At 38.4% G+C, this 19,909-nt stretch overlaps 1 protein-coding gene across 3 annotated transcripts in view; it reads left to right on the forward strand.

Annotated features, from left to right (window-relative positions):
- UTRN (utrophin) overlaps positions 1–19,909 on the forward strand; it is a 316,443-nt gene that overhangs the window by 185,870 nt on the left and 110,664 nt on the right. For 2 of the 3 annotated variants that reach the window (XM_066315631.1, XM_066315629.1), the window contains 2 exons: positions 13,313–13,485; positions 18,538–18,694. In XM_066315631.1, the coding sequence (XP_066171728.1) occupies positions 13,313–13,485; positions 18,538–18,694 (330 nt within the window). Of the gene's footprint in view, positions 1–5,447; positions 5,573–13,312; positions 13,486–18,537; positions 18,695–19,909 lie in introns of those variants that run through there. The other variant, XM_066315630.1, reaches the window with a different exon arrangement.

The raw sequence follows: 19,909 nt of genomic DNA on the forward strand, positions 1-19,909 counted from the left end.
ATCCAAAATACTGTAAGTCCCATTTCTTAAACTTGAGAAACTGGCTATTTACTGTGGGTGTGGGTTAATGCAGAGTTTAGAATGTTTTTTTGGATATGTTACTTTGGCAGTCTGTCGTGTTGTATCACCACTAGGCAGTCACCCTCTTTTTAGTTTTACTCTTTTAAATAAAAATGTGAATAAGTACATCTCAGATAATGTTTTTATTTTGTTTTGTTCAAAGAGATCAGCATAAAAACGCCTATTTAAGACTGACCACAAGGTGCCCTGACACTTTGTGTTTTCCAGTGTGATTATTGCAAGCAAGCCACTAGTATTGTGCTTGAAAAGGAAACAAGGAGGAAAGGCAACTTACAGTTTTAGAAAGAGACTTCCCCACTGAAATCTTTACAGACAGCTGATAAATAGGAGCATTTTATTTAGTCACCATTACAAACTAGAAAGTAACACCCAATGATCAAGTTCCTGCTTGGCACAAAAGCCAAATTTCATCCATATCTCTTCCGCCTCCTTCGTTCTGTCATTTAGGGTCAGGATTAATATCTTCATGTTCTGGTCAGTCCCATAAATTGAATTTAAATCTTGGTCTATCTTGGTTCAGTAAAGTTTTTATGCATGAAATAGATGCCATGGTGGTACTTTCCCTCCATACTTCCCTTTGACATTTAATTTCTTTTTGGTATACTCCAAAGTTTATATACTTCCTTCTTTTCTTGAGTATATTTGAAATATTCTGCTTTTAGGGCTGGGTTCTTCTGGGAAGTTTGAAGAACATAGCAGTTTATATGTAAGTCTAAACCATTATAAAATTGTGATTGTTTCATAAAGCTGAAAGCCATGTGTTGTCCAAACAAATAAAAAGTAACAGACCATTAAAGCCCACCAGCAAACCACCCAGTCCTGCATAAATCCTTCATGGTAGTATAGCACTGCTTGCCATCAACACTACATCTGGAATTCTACCAAATTTTATTCTTGCGGTTTAAAGTCTTGTCTCATTTGTTTCAGGAAGGCCACAGTCTATTTCCACTTACCTAATGTAGAGCTCTGTCATTGAATGTGGCAGATGTTGCACAGGGTAAACCACTGAATGTGACTGGTTGATCCTTGTAAAAACATCTTCCTAGGCAAACCATTACCTTTAGTCATAGAGGAGGAATAAAAACCAAAACAAATCTGGTGGTTGTGTTGCTCTAAGCTCTAGGGACTTTCATGTAATTCATTATCAGCATTGCAATCACCCCTGCAATACCTAACTGGTAATTTTGGCAACCATATTTATGTTACTTTTGTCTTACCCTGCCTCTTGTACCTCTTTATTGTAAGATTTTGATCTGTCCATTTGTCCTGATGAATTGCTGGTCCTTGGGATACTATGTTGCTTGAGTGATTTGACTTTTGGCAGAGGTTATCAGTGAACCTCTTCAAAATTGAAATCTTTATGTTGGGTTCAATTGATAATAAGCCTCAGTGTAGGACTGACCTTGCTGGAGCGGTGTGTTAACTCTGTATTGTAAATGCTGACCTGCTGTAGGAAGGGAGAGGGCATCTGCCCCTCCTGGTCTGATCAGATTGACATCAGATATTTTTCAAGGCAGGTGAATATAGCACAGTGCTTTTGAACTGCTGGATTTTTTGTGTTCCTGCCTAAAGCTGCATGTCTTGAGTGAAAACAGGATGTCTTGACTTGCTGTAACCACCTATTGACCTCTGTGCCCTTTACATCTGAGTCACACAAGGCAACACTATTCTTTTTATCTTTCTGTTGTCATTACTTGTTGTTGTGAGTCACATAAGATGTATGTATGCTCCAAGTATAAACAACCTCATTTATTTACTCTTAAGGTTCTTGTTGCTCTTTATTTTCCCCATTTTTCTTCTAGGAAAAGAAAAAAAACTTTCCCTTTTCTTTAGTTTGCATTCCAAAATCAAGTTGTGTTCAGCTTGAGAGTTTTCTTGTGTATTTTGCACATCATCTCAAGTGTGAAGCAAATTCCCTATTGCATACATATTTAATATTGTTTCACACAGTAAAGTGTAAGAGGCTTTTATCTTTCCTGAAATTGAACTTTAGAGGTGTGTATAAGATCATCTCCAAGTTGATCAGATATTTTTATTTCAAGTAGAACTGGAGTAACTTTTTTTCTCTCTTTTTATTTTGCAGTATGTTAACATTAAGTTGCTTCTGGATTTATACTTGATAGAAGCAGGAGGTTTTTAGTTAATTCTTTGAAGTATTAAGATTTTTGATGTAAAATTCTGCTCTCAGTTTTAGAATCTCTGCATTATGCCTTGCTAAATGACAAGGCTCTTAAGCCTGGATTTGTGGGGGGTGCACTGCAGAACCCATGCCTAAAAACAGTTTCCAGCAGATGTGATTGCAGTTGTGTCACAGGCTGCTGTGCTGACTCTCCTTTTCCTACCATTAATGGACATGCTTTTCTTTTGATGGCCCTTGAATTTTGCAGGCTGTCATTACTAACATTACCAATGATTATAAAATGCTGTTTACTGGTTGTTTTATTTTTATTCAGTTTTATGTTCTTATTTAAGATACATGAGAAAATGCACCAAACCACTTTAATAACAAAAGTAAGAAAAAGCTTCACTGCACCTAATCTGTGGCTGTACGTTGTTTCCAGTGTCTTAAATTCCCAGTTGTGGGTCTACAAGATCACTTTGGAAGGATGCTTTGTTACAGTTGGTGGTGCACTTGTTTTCAGCTCTATATTATGTATTTCCGTGGGAGCCTAAATTCTCAGAATGTGAATTTCTTTGGCCTCTAAAATTCAAATATTTCATCTGTGTAATAGCTGCAGTTCCCAGTATAAAATTTGCATTTTCATTGCCAATACTGTATGCAGGGCTGTTTTTAAAGAAAATTATGATGAAGCTGATCAAGAAAAGTTGAACTTTAGTAGCTATAAGTAATGTAAAGCTGTCTTAAAATGTATGTTGTATTTCTGGAGCTTGTGCTCTAATATTGCCATATCTACAGAACTGCTGACTTGTATTAAATACATGTCAATGAAGAGCTTATTTTAGTTACGTTGTCTTCTACATATTCAGAATTTCTCAAATACTGCAGTGCTTTCATTTGAGAAAGCAACTGAAAAAGTCATTATTCAGTATAATTTTCAAAGCTGTTTTGCTGAAAGCCTTGGTCCAACACTGTGTATATACGTAAATATTTTATAACCTTTTATAGAATTATGCAACATGGTACCTATTCACCTTAAAGGCCATTTAATTTGCATCTAATAGTGCTGGAAGATCTAGAATGCATGATTTCTTTAATGACAAATGAAAATTGGAAAACAAGTTATCTAAGTATGAAGCCTGAGACCAAACATAATATTAATGTTGTATATTTGGATTCAGTCCTGGAGTTATGAAGCTTCATTATAATCCAGCCTGACACTCATTTTTATTTATATACATTAACATCTCTGAAGTGGATCTAAAGTCTGTTCATTTCTGGTTTGAAAAGATTTTTTTCTCTATGAGCAGCAGAAAGCCTAAGTGTGCAGGAGAATAGGATCCAAAGTTTGTCTGTCTTGAGGAGAAGAAAGGAGATTCTCAGATAGTGATTCTAGTTACATCTCTTGCAGAATGGTTTTACTTTTTCACTCTAATGTGTAGTTTTTCCTTCTGTAAGTAGTTAATTGTAAGCAAATTGTATGTGAACATGATAGACAGGCTTTTTGCTTGCAGAAGAAGTGGAATAAATTCAGACTGTTTAAGCTTATCTGTTACATGGGCTATAAAGCTGGTTTAGTTCTGTCACCTTTGGAAAACTTTCCTGAGTTTATTTTGCAAGCACTTCTGCAGTTTGTGTAATATGCCCACATAAAACATCCAGACAGGAGGCAAAGTACAAATAAACCAAGTAAAAATTCTGCTAATGCCAATATTTTTCTTTCCCCCCTTCAGAGTTATTTTTAAAATTCTGACCCATACCAGATTTACTAGTATAATCCACTAGCTCAGAGTAATTTTAAGACAGTTTTGCTGCTGGTGCTTCATATGATGGTTGGGTGAATTAAAATAAAAGTAAAAGCAACATGTGATATCCAATGTGTTCGTAGGAGAATTAGTTGTAACGGGTTTTGCAAGTGATGGGTTCCTGGTTTGGTTTTAATTATACATTTGCTGACTTGCTGGCAACTATTACTGAATCTGGTTTTGGCGGCTGAGTAATGTGTGTTTGTGCGGAAGGCATTAATGGCAGCTTAAATAGGCCTTCACATGCACATGGGGTTTCCAGTGGGAATGGTTGGAAATGGAATGATTTCCTCACAGCCACCCATGGGGTGTCAGGTTTCCCGCGGGCAAGCAAAGGCTCATATGGAAAACAATCTGGCTGGCGGAGCGTGCCCTGCTGAGCAGCCCCAGCCCGTGGTGGCTTTGTGCAGCACTGCTTGCTTTTACAGCTCCAAAGCTTGCTCAGGGACTGAACAGCCATTTTTCCGTTCCAGGGGAAGAAAAAGGGGAGAGTGAGGGGCTTTGGTCTGGAGTTTCTGCAGCCTCAGGGGTGGTGGTGGTTTTCCAGCAGGGAGGCCTCCAGGAAGGGGGAGTGTGCTTGGCTTCGGAGCAGCACCAGGGCTGCTGGAAGGGAGGATGCTGATTACAATAATAAACAAATGCCGGGGATAGATTACCACACGGCTGTCAGAACACGCAGCACCAAAGGAGGAGATCCCCAGGGAAGCTTTGGAGGTTGCAGCAGGATCCTTTGCTGGACTTTTTTTTTCTGACACAAAGGAAGTTACTTTTTAGACTGCTTCTAATGGGCCTTGGCTTTTCTGTGGAGCAGCATCTCCTGGGCAATGCCAAGAGGGCTGGAGGTGCCTGATTACTGCCATGGCAGCACCAGCCCGTGGTGCTGGCTCTGAGGAAGGCAGAGGAGACATGGCCTCCCATCTGGTCACACCACCATGTTTCCTAGGTGTTTTCCTCATCCCTTTTTAACTTGCCTGAGAAGTTGGTTTTTTATGCTTTCTATAGACAGAAATTTTTCCGGGAATTTCTTTTTTTTTCCCCTTGAATGGAGCGCCATGGAAGGACATGTTCCTCCTCTCCACCTGTCATATACCAGCAGGTTATGGCTTCTCTCACTCAGGGTCACTGAGACCAACCACTGAGCTTGAGGCCTGCAAGAAGTGCTTGGATCCTTCAGGCCATTGCTGAGGTGAGCCGGAGGCAGTCCTGGGGAGGAGTGGAGCCAAGGAGATCCCCACAGTGCCATGAAGTCAGGTCAGCCCTGCAAGGAGCAGTGCCCAGTGCCAGCGGCTCACCCCTGGGTGCCCAGCCCATGGGAAGGAGCAGGGACACGGAGACTGTGACGATGGCACTGTGTGAGCTGTTCCAAGGGGAGCACAGCCCAGGAGAGGGACACACACTGGAGCGCTTGGAGCGTTTGGAGACTGTATAGGTGGAAAAGGAGAGAAACTTTTTGAAGGCTATAGACGTGGCTTGGAGGACGTACCAGGAGAATGTAGGCTTCAGGAGACGCTTAATGATGATTGGTCTGAACTTCAGCTTACGTGAGTTGCTGACAAAATTTGAAAAGGTATGAGAGGCACTTGCACACATGCCTTTGAAAAAGGCTGTGTATGCCTTGGAAAATTACACAGTACATAAAAAAGGCGGGTTGATGTTTAACTTCGGTTTTCTGTATTGCTGTTTATGTCCTCATGTGTACTCTGTTTATAGAAACCTAATGTTGCTTATCTTCCTCATTTCAGGTTCTACAAAATTAGTTTTAGAGCATGTCCCCTGATCGTGGGCATTTTTATTTATTTAATTTTAAATTCCAAAGCAAATTAAGAACAGTTTGGCCTTTGCTAAGCCAAGGGTATAAGGGGACATTACAGGCTGCTTGTGACTTTGTTCCACTATTGACATAGAGCAAGTGCTCTGGGGTTTACTGTTAAATTTAGTTGAGTGTTATTTTAGTTGAATTGGAAGATCTCATGATAGCATTTGTAAGTAGGATTATTTCCAATGAATATGCAACTTTCCCACTCTTTTATCTGTTCTTCTTTTATTCCAACTAGTTGCTCTTTGTATTACCAGGTTGTTTGGTAGCAGTAATTCTTAGAGGCAGGAGGTTTGGCTTTGCAGTTTGTGCTGATTAGCAAGAGACATGAGGATGTTGAAGAACAGATTGTTTTCATCTATTTGTCATCATTTCTAGTGAAACCTCATTTCCATGCTTGTAACCACTCTTAGATTTGCTTTGTCTTTTTTTTCACCATAGAAACTTCCTGTATCCTGCAAGTATGTAACATAATACAAAGTAGGTTATTTATGAATTTAGATAAAACACCTTAAAAATGTGGTCCCACAGTAGGAGAGTGGCTTGTAAAGCCTGATTCCAAAAGTAGCCAAGAGTAATAGCAAAAGCATTTGAGATCTGATTTATTCACTGTGTAAGTCACTGGCTTCTCTCTTGCTCCCAGTCTATCATCTGGACTTCACTCTTCTCTTGCAGCTGCCACTGTGGTAGCCTGTAAAGACAAGGACACGTGCCAGACTCTGAAATGCTGACTTCGTTAAGAGAGAAGTTTTTGAGCAGTGTTTCTAATATTTTATGAATCATACAAGCCCTGGTATTTATAAACTCCCCTGTGACTTTGAATATTCCAGTGTTTATCTTAAAGAAATTGATCATAGCAATTGTCACCAAACCCAAAACTTAGAGGTCTCACAGCTCTGCTGTATTTTTTAGCTAGAAGCTTGCTGTGAAATTTTGTTGTCTACTGTGCTGAAATTTGAAATGCAACATAAAAGGATACTTTGGTGCTGGAGAAAGTTAACGTTTTATTTGGTGGACTTTGATCACAAATTCTAAAACGTTAGTCTGTGCTTATTTAGCAAACTCCCCTCCTCTCCTGCTTCATCTGTCCCTCTTATGATTCCCCACACACCCATCCTGTCCTTCCTGAGGTTTTTGGTGCCAGGAGAAACAGTGTTATGACAGTGATCCTGGCTTGTAAGCTACTTTCAGCTCTCTGGATTCGTTAATACGTTCTACAGAGAGAATTATGAGTGCTGTTACTGTGATCGTAATGCAGAAGCCAGATGGCATTTGCAGAAGCTTGCATGACACTCCCTTCCTATGCAAAAGCAGAGTCACATTACACTGCAGTAGGCAGGGCTGCTTTGGCTTTGTTCCGTCGTAATTATGTGACTGCTGGAATTAGTATTAACACATTTATGGTGCCCCTCAGATGTTGAGTCTATGCCATGCAATGGAGCCACAGAGGTTGTTGGAGGCGGTCTCAGCCTTCCTGTAAATGCATCATCATTCTTGTGATAAAATTAATCTTTAACTACACCATATGTCCCCTCTTAGGGTGCTCTCCAAGAGGCTTAAGCGCAAGTCAACATTTTAGAAACTTGACGTGTTGAAACAAGGCTCTTGGTAATACAAGCCTTTGAAAATTAGAAGTGAAAAATGTCCTAAAGTGGGTTTTGCTCCAAAAAAGTTCTGTTTTTTCTTCATGAAATATCTGAGAATTTAAGTAGTAAATACATTTCTGTTGTATCTACAGGAAATTGCTTTGTAAATTGCTTTGATCTTACACTATGGTCACAGTGGCTGCAGTGAAATGGTGTGATCTGTGTATGACACTTGAGAGAGATTTAATGTCATCTTTATACGCTTCTGGCACTGGTGGATTTAAGATAATGACAATTCTAACTAAAAGTTTTCAATGTGTACTGCTTTCTGAATGTGAATTCATTGTAAATGGATTGCTTAAGAGCAACTGCTACTGCAGGCAGGCCTCTGAAACAGCGAATGGGATGAGCCCTTTTAAAGGAATCACTGTTCTCTGACATCAGAAACTTCCTGGATGAGATGTTTTTAGCCATCTTTTTTACACAAGCATATCTTTTTCCCAGCCACCTCCAGCATTTTAAGGTGGAGACCAATAAAAGTCCAATTTCCCTTTCACAAAGGGCCACTTTCATACACCTCTATCATGCTCTAATTCTTACTCTTTCCTTAAGATTCATCAGAAAGTGAAAAGCTCCAAGTAAAGCAGAGGCTAAAAGGAATATTTGCCACAGCAGTGTTCCCAGAAGCAGTTGACAACAGCAGGTAAAATGTACCTGGTTCAAAATAAACGAAGCAATCTGCTATTAAGAAATAAAAGGTCCATTTCTTTGACACCTGCTGCGAGACCTCAGAGAACAATGTTCTGTCTTGTTGTCTGTGGTGTGCAGTTATGTTCTTTAGTTAGCACTGACGTTTTTCTGCAGGTACTTTGAGCAGTCATCACATTTCTTCCTGACCTTTGGAAGAGGCAAGTGCAGCATTTCTGTAACTGTGTCTTAGCTGACTAGAACACTGTCAGTGAAGGCAATGGGCAATCATTTTTATGAGACTTGCAATTCTGTGTGCCTGTTCCAATCACAGGCATGATCTGTATTGGGTGCATGAAGTACAAAACTGTTCTGGCAAAATAGCCTGAGAGTAGCTTTTGCTAGAGAAAAATGCAATTTTTCAATCTGATTTTCATTTATGAAGAGTCAACTTCAACCCCACTAGTTCCTTTTAAGATAAACATGTGGTTTGAAAGCCACAACAGATGGCTGGTCCCTGGGGACCAAAAGGATGTGTGTGCCAACATAAAATGATACCAGGCTTTGTTGCACAGCATCAGCATTGTACTTGTATGTCCATTTCTTGCAAGCCATGTCTGGTTTATGTGACATAACTTGCCATCTCTGATATGTGGTCAGATGTTTATGAAAATTCAGTGGGATTCTGTTTCCTAATAAACATAAAAATAATTTTAATGTAATGCAGAATTTTGCTGTATATAGTGGGTTCAAAAAACTTTGTAGTAAAATGTTGATGAGTCTTGCCTTTAAACCCTCTGTGGAGCTATGATTTCGTACAGAATGCTGTTGACTTTTTTCTTGAGAGGCTAAGTTGAGTTTTGTGTCCTATATGTAAGAAAAATTTCATTAAGGTTTCTTGATAATAGAACCTTTAGTGCTATGGGAACATATTTATTTCACTTACAAAATAAAATAACTTCCCTGGTTTAGATTCTTTTATTATTACCCCAGCATTTTTAATAGTGAGAATTCAATACAGTAATATTTTGTGTATTTTAAAATGCATCGCTTCTTCCACTTCAATTTGACCATGGAGTTTTCTTCTATTAGTTGTGATTTTATCTTCATTAGTTGTGTTTTCATCTTCAACAGAAGTGTTTGGGCCCTATAAAAAGGGAAATAGTCTTCCTTTGTTACAGTCTTTACTGGTATATTACCAATACAGACAAAATCTGAAAAAATGTGAGTAGAAATGAATCGGTTAATAGCTTAGAGGATTGCGGAGTGAATTAGAGGCCCTCTGGTTTTGTAATTTAGTAAAGACACATCATGGGAATGATGTTAGTTTGATTTGGAGGTTTTTTGCCTTTTGTAAAGTATTGATAGTTTCCAAAGGACAATCATGCCTAATGCTGTAACTGCGTTTAGCATATCCTTGCAGTCCATAAGGGGGAAACAAAAGACAAAAGTTTAATTTGTGGTTGATCTTGGAGTTGGGCTCAGAAGTTGAGTTCTGTTCCAATCTTTGTCACATACTTTCTTTTACCCTGGGCACATCACTCCAGTCTGCCTTTGGGCTGTTCTGGTAGCAACTTCAAAGGGATTCAACTGTGTTTTTGGGTCCTTTTTCGTATTGCCATCTGCAGCCTTCTGTGTGGCACATATTTATATGTTCTTTAAAGACACATGCTCTTCAGTTGTCATTGCATGATTCTTTAGATTTTATTTGGTAGGAGTTAAAACAAGAAATAGGGTTTTTTTTATTATGAAGACAAGGTTTAAAATCAAATCCAAACATAAAATGAAAGCTTGAATTCTGCAGGAAGAATGGTAAAGAGGAAGAGAAGGAAAGTAGTCAGAGAAGATTCAGAATGGAAATAGAATTTTGGAATCACCACACCAAAGTGGAGAAAGGCAGCAGTTTGATCTTAATACTTAAAAGGAATTTAAGGGAAGTGGCAATGTTTTAATAGTCTGGCTAGGATTAAGTACATATCTAAATGCCAGTTTGGTTATTTCTTCTCCTTTCTGTCTTTTAAACTTTGGAGCTTTCACCTTGATTTATATATGAGATAAATCTTTCCTCAAAGAGCTTTCTTTTAATTAGGGCATTAATCCTGCAAGCAGTTGCATGTCAACAAATATGTTGACCTCATCCAATAAATTATCAATTCTGTTTAACAGATAGGTGCACATAAATATTTGCAAAATATGGCATCTCTATAGTAGTGCCTCAAAAAAACCAAAGTTGATAAAGCAAGAAGACATTTTCTGTTTATAGTGTATTTCTTTAGGTTTCTGGGGTTTTTTTCTTGTTGTGTTTTTGTTTGGTTTTTCTTTTCTCTGACCTTTGACTTGTTTCACATGCACTGGGAAACCAGTCTGGCCCAGATCCCTTAAGCATTGGGCTTAAGAGCAATGATGGAGTTTCATAGTTGTATCCCCCTCTTTACCTGGCAAAAGCAACAGAATTTTTCCTTCTTCTCCTGCATTCTCCAGTGTGTTGCCCCAGTGACTCTGAATATGGGATCTTCTATGTCATAATAGGGGAATATTTAGAGTTTCTTCTAAAGTATTGCAAAATTGAAAGTGGATTAACTGTTACTAGAATTAATCCTCACTGGGGCCTGAGCAGGCATAACCAACTTTTTCCATCCCATTTTTTTGCCACACAGACGACAATGGAGAATCAAAGACTAAGAGAAAGGCAGGAGAAAGAGAAATAATAGGTTAGGAGGAACATAAATTTTGGGGTTTACAGAATGATAGAGTCCTTTCCACTTAGAAATTTGAAGGGAGGGTAACCACATGTTTACGAATAAGAATTGAAGGACTGATAACACAGTGAGTAAAGGAGAGTATTCCCAACTGCTACCAATTACAGCAGTCTTAGAATAAGATGGGAGCCTATCATCCAGAAGACAGTACATGATTAAAAATCCAAATGTTTTATATCATTATTGGAGAATAATTAACTTTTTGTGTCCGTTTCTTGCTATTAGTAATTTTTCATATCCCCCTTTCCTGCTCTATTTTTTTCCATATGCACACTGACGGGGGTATGTTATTTGCATTTCTCTCCATCTTTTGTTTGAAGACTGTTACAAATTCACATTCATTAACTTTATCAATCCTTTTGGGTTATCTGTCAGCTGGCAGTGGTTTGTTGGGTTTTTTACCTGGAAAGTGGAAATCAGAATTGAGAGATAAGTTACATAATTAACTTTATTCTTTGAACTGAGTTGTCTCAACATGGTTATTACAGATGGGACTCAAGGATGTGAACAGATTTATTGTACCTTAATTAATATTACATGATGACTGGAAAATGTAAAATCAAACCCATTGTGAATGGAACATTTTTGAGCATGCATGCTGAATTGTCCTCTCAAGTCAAAGAATGCTTTATGAAGGTTCTAGAATGAATGGATTTACAATTAATATTGTGATTGTAGTATAGAAGATTAGAAATCAGTTTGTTTTCAGTGAAGTTGTTTGTGACTTTGAAGAGGCAAAGAGAAATTTTTTGCATGACCCAGCTTTAGTAGCAGATTCATTGCAGTTAGAATTGTAACTAGTGTGCAGTGTTTGTATCTCCTGCTGTGTGGGATTGAGCTGCGTTTCACTGCACCTGCATGCATATTGGGGTTGTAAGGACAGGAGCTGCAAACGTTTTCGGATAGGCATCTAATTCAGCTAATGACTCTGCCATCTTACTTGTGTTGGCTGATCATCAGACAGTTCCACTTCATTTTTTCCTCTTAAATGTAATTTTTGTTTCTGTGTTTATTATGGTGATTTTTATTGGGCTGTTTTAAAGACAACAAAAGTGTCTTTTTATGTGCTTTAAAGGAGTGAATCTCAGGGCAAAGAAAGGCAGTTGTTCAAAGTCACACTATAGTTCCTCTGGCCGGACAGGGCTTCACCAGTGCCTCCTTCCCCCTCTCACCTCCTTTCCCTCTGCCCCATCTTTCCTCCCTCCACTTCTTCACCTGTATCCTGACTTCTTTGTTTTTTTTTTCATTAACTCAAGAAAGCTTTCATACTATCTCTAATTCATGGCTATTTTTCCACTTCAGTTTGTGTATGTGGCTGCAGGAATACATCTTTTGGATGGGGAGGTGCAAAAGCCCCCTCCTTTTCTGCTTCTGAACAGATGTGATTACTTAGGAGTTGATTGGAAGAATAGAAACCTTTAAGGAATTTGTTATTTGATTTCCTCCTTTGCAAAAGAAGTTTCTTTACATCTGCATCAAGTTCCTGTCATAATCATCGTTGATTAATCCTATTGAGACAGCCTGTACACCTCCTGGCTTTCCACACATTTACATTGCTTTATTGGAGTATAGATAGATGTATGGATGCTAGAAACCATTGGCAGTGGTGCAGGAAGTTTTGTTTGCTTTTATTATGTGTTTTAAAAATAATACTGTGCTCAATTAGATGAAGACAACATCTGTAATGTGTTTCTTGAGGCAGATGGTAGATGAGAGAATAAAATGTGTTTCATTTCTAAGGGGAGGAGAAATGAATCAACTGAATGGAAATCACAAGCTTTTCTTTTTCTTTTCGGTATGTAGTGAAATTCAGATTATAATGCATCCTGCCATTTTATGTCTACCTCTCCACATATTCAGCCCACACTGTAATGTAGTTTGATTGTAAAAATGGACTTTAGGTTGCTGTAACCATTTAGCTGCAATTTAAGGGGACAGATTTTAGTTAAATGCTTTCATTATGTGTGACCTAAAATACTAGGTAAAGGCTCTATTTCACTAGACTGTGTAAAGTTTCTGGAATGTTTTGTTTCAAAGGAGAAAGAGATGACATAGCTAAGGCTGAATCTGTGTAACTTCTGGAGAGGAAATGAGTTCTAGTGCATTTGCAAATGCCACACTGTGTGAAATGCGTGGGTGAACAGGAGACAGTTAGTTACCTTCAGTGCTACAAAACACAACATCACAGAACTTGGTGTTTATAATTTTCTTTCCTTTTTTGCAGCCTTGGATGACTTTCAGACTCCTTTTCTCACACTTAAGAAAGCTAGACCTTTTGAAGTGACGTTAATAGGATTGCAGTTTTTCTCCTGTGCATCTTTTATCAGAGCCACCCAAGAAAGCTGGAACACATACTCTGTCCTAGTGTTTAGGAGTATTTGTTAGAGTCAGCTCTTCCCTCCTCTCCTTACGGAGTTACTCACAGAACTATGTTTGAACTTTTCTTGCTGGTATTTCAGGACATCCAAGCTGAGATTGATGCCCACAATGACATCTTTAAAAGCATTGATGGAAACAGACAGAAAATGGTGAAAGCCTTGGGAAACTCTGAGGAAGCTGCTCTGCTCCAGCACCGGCTTGATGACATGAACCAGCGTTGGAATGACCTGAAGGCAAAGTCAGCTAACATCAGGTGAGTGATGGAAACATCAAGGTGTGATGGGGCACAGTACCTGTCTTGTAAGAGGCTTGACAAATATGACCATAGCATTGAAATAAAATATTTATTCTCTTTTGTGAAGGACTCCTGAGTGCAGAAATAGAAACTTGGTGAATTTGTTCACCAGTTTGCCTTAACTACTTGTTTTCTCTCCAGATCTTCACAGTTGTAACTTGCCGACCTTGTACCAAAATTTCCAGAAAGTGCATTGAGTCTTTCCTTATTGTAAATCAATGGCAGTGTCAGTGAAATAATTCTGCAAATCTGCCATTACTTAGAGTAGAAATCAGGAGTTGGTTGATGGTTTTGTTTTTACAAAATTTTGGTTTTGAAATTATTAAGTTAATAGAACTTCATCTTAGTATCTTGATGCCTTTAATTGGTTTTTAATTATTAATTGCTGCCATTCAACTGAAATTTTTTTAAAGTACTTATTAATCAAGGAATGCATTTTACAGTTTCTATACCCTATCTGTGCCAAGCTCAAGTGTGGTAATTGTTAAATCTTCGTGATGCCATTTTTGAAATAGATACTGCCATATTCATTATTGAGTTAAACTCTACATGATATTGAATTACATAGGAAATAATTTCTAGAGCTTTTAATTGCAACTACTTGCTTGTTGGCTTCAGAAAACCATTCTTTTAAAAGAAAAGAACAATGTTAAACATTGAGATGAATATTCCAAAGGCCAGGAAAATGAGATGAGCTTGAAATTCAGGCACAAGAGTTTGAATGAATGAAATAGAGTGGATAATGTGGTGTTTATTTTTCATATCCACTTTTCCAATCACCAGTTAAATGAAACAGGTAAATCAGCTCCTTGAAAGCCCACAGGCAGAACTTGAACCCAAAGAACTAAGCAGTTTGGTCTGCGGGCTTGCAGAGACTGGCTTCACTACATACCCAATTTAATGCAAGAGCTGCTGGGCTTGAGGAGCTATGAGGTCTATTCACAGGTTTATCTGAGAGAAAGACAAAAGCGTGCTCTTAAAAGAATAGCTTATCAATTGTGGAGTCCTAGTAAGAACCATTGGGTTGCTTGGCCATTCCTGGGGTTGGTCATAATTTCAAAGAAATGGAAAAGGGCCTTCAAGCCACTTATCCTGTACAACTATGAGTACAGAAAGACCAATTGTGCAGTCACTGCTCAGAAATTGGGAATACATTTTCTGACCACGGACCCATCTTTTCTGTTCTTCATAGATGTGGCATGTGTATACCACTGGGCAGCATTAGTGTTGCTCTGCTGGTACCTGCACTGCTGCAGAGCCACATGTCAGCAGAGATTCAAGTGGAAGATAGACAAGAAAGAGAATACTGGTGATAATCTAAGACAAGTAAATTAACCTTTCAAATCTCAGTCATTACTGAAAAGAGTGTAGTATTTCTGAGTCCATGCATTTTGCCCTGTTCTTTGATTGCAGTTCATTTTTCTAATTTGTGCAAGAGTCCTGTAAACTTTCATAGGGAAGTAACAAAGCACAGAACTGATATGAAGTCTGTTTGTCTTCAATTTTTGCTTTCTTGACGTATCTTTCTGCTTTCTTGTTGTATCTTTGATCAATTAGAAAGTATGGATGGATGACTCTAGTGAGAACAATATGTAACTCTAACATGCTAGGACTGAAGAATGAAAAAGATGATTGCTCTGTTATGGGTTTTAGCTTAGGAGAGTGTTCCTAAATTAATTTTCTGTAAGCTTTTTAGACTATTTTCAGGTATGTGTATATTCTGATTATGCTGATTTTTAATTGCTGAAAGTACTACACTCCCAAACAGAGATAGTGTGGATTTTTCCTCACCACTTCAGTCCTCAGAGCTGGCGTTGCTATTCACTGTGTTTACTTTGGTACTGTAGCTAATGGGAGTTCCAAACTCGAAAAGCAGTGGTGTTCTGACATATTTTTAAAGGCATGGAAGCTGCTTAAACCTGTACTTAAAGTGTTATGATGCCACGCATCTCTTCTTGAAATCCTTTCTTTTTTCTCTTATTTCCAGGAAGAAAATAAAGCTGCAGGCTTGTGGGGGGGTCTGCTTTTTAAAGCCAAATGCTTAGAGGAGATTCTTTTCTCCTGGGGCAGGAGGTGTGAGGATGTCAGTGTTTGAGGGAGGGGAGAAACAGAAAAGGAGTTTCTCTGTGTTTCTCTTATATTTGGACCACCCACCAATCTTCTTTTATTCCGTGTCTTCCCCTGTCAGTCAGTGGGAAAAGTGCTACCTCCATAGCAGGATCCAAAGCTGAGGAGATGTCCAGCTGGGAAGAGAGTGCCTTTGGGTCAGCAGAAGGGGAATTGTGTCAGAGTTGCTGTTTTCTGGATGATTTTATTCAGCATGAGGTGGGGCAGGGAGGGTTCTTCTTAGTCTGGTCACTTGGATGGGAGCATCTGTGTGTTCTTCAGGTTCATCCAGGATTCCCTTAGGAAAAAAGCCCAAGAAAGATTTCAGAACTTCTGCATAGCTTATATTCTGTCTCTAATAATGACTGTGTGACAAATGTAAACATGATACTAAACTTTTACACTGAAATGCAATTTGAAGCATATCTTGACTCTCTTGCTCCTGTGCAGCATTTGCTTTGATTGGGATTTACTGAATATGTGTTTTTTTGCTCCCCAGGAAAATTGAATGCTTGTGTCTGCTCTTTAGCTGCTGCATCAGCTTGCTCTCATTTTCAGTATTGCTTTTGATAAGAATAAAAGGACAGTGTTCTGGGAAAATCCAGGCTGATGTGATGAGTTTTTTTTCCTGTGTGCTTTTTTCCCTTTTTAATGTCTTTCTTTAGAATGTTAGGTCACTTTTGTACTCAGTGAAAAATTTTGAAGTCCCTGCTGGTGTAGTCCATTTCCTCTCCACCTTTTACTGCTCTACCTCTGCAGGATTAACTTGCGCTGGACTTTGAACTTGCTGGTGTTATTTTTGGTATTGACAATAATTTGGCATGCACACAAGTACTAAGTGGTAAATTACAATGCATTTAATCCTTTAACATATGCTGTATGATTCACATTAATATCAGATTAGTTTTTTCACTATTAATATTATTGCACTGTATGTTAAATAGTGGTGAACCACCCTTTAATTGTCCTTTATCTAGATGCAGCAGTTTTTCCCCTTCTTACAAATCTCCCAAGTTATTTTGCATACAAGAATTCCACTAAATAATTAGAGCAGAATCTTGAGGCCTCAGAGTGCTAGTTTTTAGAGGCAAGTGATGCTTATATGGACTAGAAACAGCAATAAGTCATGATGAATAGAGCTCTCACTATGAAATGTACAAAAAGCTATAAATCTGAACATTTTAATTGTAGTTGGTAGTAGAAATTCTCAAATATACACACACACTTTTTTTTTTTTAACAATCAAAGTCTAATGGCAAAACTGTAAATTTAAGTGTGGGCTGCCTTGGCTTAGATGAGAGGGCAGTGTCTCCTCTGCCTGATTAATAAGTATAACTGTTTTCACTTCAAGAAAGAAGGGCCAGTTCTGAAAAATATCAGGAGAGTGGAGACAATACATTCCACTCAGAAGCTGCTGCCCTGTACACCAAGGCCAACACAACAGCTTGTGCTTCAGTGCAGGGTGGGATGCTGACTCTGCTGTTTAGGCCTGAGCTACAAGCAGCTTGTTGCAATTCAGTGTTGAGATCAAGGTATCAGTGAGAGCAATAAGGGACAATAGGAACCATAACACAAAACTGTAGGTGGTAAAATGTCGCTTCGAGCAAGCACTTAAATTTTATTTTTTTTCCCAAGTAGTTACCTAAGTGCTTTCCTTCACAGGAGTGAAGGAGAATAGATTCTCTTTCTAAAGGTACTTAGTTTATCCTTTTCAGAAATGTGGATTTTTTTTCTTTGTATTTCCCTCCTTATATACTCTTACTCGATTGCTTTATTGATTCCCCTATCCTCATATTGCTGGGAGATGTGTGGCCAAACCTAGCTTGTGTTGAAGTTAACTTTTTAGCACATAATCTCTTCAGTGCAAATGTTGTTGGATCAGCCCCAAACATTCACTCTAATGCCATCTGAAATCATAATATAGGACAAGACAGGTGAAAGTTTCTAGGTGTGAGTCATGGTGAATCAGGAAAAAAAAAGATAACCAACAACATGCAAAATAGGAAAGGGAATAGAGTTTAGTTCATTCATCCTTCAGAAGCAGGGGAGAAACTTGCAGAACTGGTGTTAAACTACACTGAAAATTATTCAGGTCTACTCCCCCACCTGTGCGAAGAAAGAGACTGGTCTTTGCTGATATAAATTAGATACGTGCTGATCTTGAATGATACCATATATGTTATGGTTCTGTGCAGTCATATGCAGGTTTTACTGCAGTCATCCTGTGGAATGACTGCAGTAAAGGAGGGGTAGCTGGTCCCTGTTGAAGATTTCTATCCATCCTTTAGGCACTGCAGGGAGAAGACAGCCCATAAGGTATTTCCGAAAATTATAGAAAAAGATATTGTGGAACTGGACTTTTATTGTCAATTAAAGTGAGGAACAGATTCAGTATATTAATTGTCTAGTAACTCAACATTGATGAAAGATGATTTATTAAGTAACCTTGTGTCACTGATTGGTATGTTCAGGAGCAATTTGCTGTTGATCACTGCTGGTAGAACACACTGGATTTTGCTTCTGAAGAGTCAAGATCTGGTGTGAAAGGATTCAGTTTTGCAGTGCTTTAGCTCACAAAATAATGCTTGTGCTTGTTGCACAACAGTGGTGGAGTTACAACAAAATATGGGATTTTTCGTTGCTTAGACATGCAGTGTTCAAGGTTTTAGATGAGTTAGAGCATCAGGGATATATTTATCTGTGTTCCCTTGTTTCTCCTCTGCTTATTTTCATTTACTGTGCAAAGTGTTCCAAAATAGAGTTAATTTTTTTTAAACACAAAGTAGCTTTGCAGTTAAACATTTGAAACATTCTCATTTTACTGATGGAGTAATTTTGTTTATTGTTTTCCCACGCTGGTTTTGCCATTCAGTATTTTAAAGATGCTGTTATGCTGTCTCACAGGGCTCACTTGGAGGCCAGTGCAGAGAAATGGAACAGACTGCTGACATCCCTGGAAGAGTTAATCAAATGGCTGAACGCAAAAGATGAAGAACTGAAAAAACAAATGCCTGTTGGAGGGGATGTTCCAACCTTACAGCAGCAGTATGACCACTGCAAAGTAAGTTACTTAAGTTTTATAGATATGCTGCTATGAATTAGGGAATGAAGCAGATTTTTATACAGGGGAAATGATGAATTCCTAGTGACTAATTTCTATTAAAAACCTTTTGGTCTCCACCCATTTTGCTTACCCGCCTTGCCCAGTAAAACACAACTAAGATACGCTATAAAATTTCATCTAAAGGGTTTTTGAGACATATGTTTAGTTTAAACACTTTTTTCCTTTGCTGTTCCTTGATATTTTGTGAATCCTGGTGGATGAATCTGTTATTTTACTCCAAAAGTTAAGGAAGGCATGCAAAAATGTCACAAAGAAGTGACCAAGAAAGCAAAGATGAATGTAAATTCAGTAAAATCGTGAATAGTGCCTTTCTACCTGTCACTAAACTCACCAGTGATAGCAGCCCCCTACCCATGCTGCTTACACTGCAAGGATGACTCAAAACTATTTTAGAGAACTATAAGTTTTCTGTGCCTTGTACTGTTGTAACTATAGCATACTGTTCTGTTTTTCTGGTTTTGCTTGTCCTGCTCTGGTTTGTACATGATAGACTATTAATTCCTAAATACTACTCAACAGTAAAAAAGTTACTTGCATCTACATTTCTTCATTCATGTAGCATTTAGAGTCTATCTTGCCAATTTTGATCAGTAATCAAGTGAAGATTATTTTGCCATTGGAAAAATTCAATCTAGGTGGTCTCATCTCATTTGTTGATCTGTATAGTGTAGACAGGGAAAGAGAACAATGCAGCTTTATATTGCTAATTGTATGATAAACATGTCCACCTCTGCCAGCTGCAGTGGTGTCTTTGCTGTGGTGTTTGGGAGGGCAAAATTGGAGTATGGAAAAACTTACTAATACAGAAATACTTGGAATACTGTGGGGTAGTACAGAAAAGGTAGTCTGTCATGAGCAGCACTTTTGCCTCTACACTCCAAAGTAGAAGTGCTCAAGGAAATCTGCATACATTTCTCCTTGATTTTGTCTTTTAAAGTAAGTTTATTAGCATAAACTCAGGAACTTTGTTTCTTGAGAGTTTGTCTCTTCCTAATCCACTTAAAGCTTCATGCTCTCTCTGTTTGTAGGCACATCTGCTGTGATTTTTTTTTTTTATAATGATGAAATGGTGGATTACTAGTGCCAAAGAGCAATAAAAGGCTGAAACAAAGCCAAATATGATTTTGACGGAGATCAGTGGAAGGTGATAGA

Source organism: Sylvia atricapilla, chromosome 3, assembly GCF_009819655.1.
Source record: "Sylvia atricapilla isolate bSylAtr1 chromosome 3, bSylAtr1.pri, whole genome shotgun sequence".
Taxonomy (NCBI): domain Eukaryota; kingdom Metazoa; phylum Chordata; class Aves; order Passeriformes; family Sylviidae; genus Sylvia; species Sylvia atricapilla.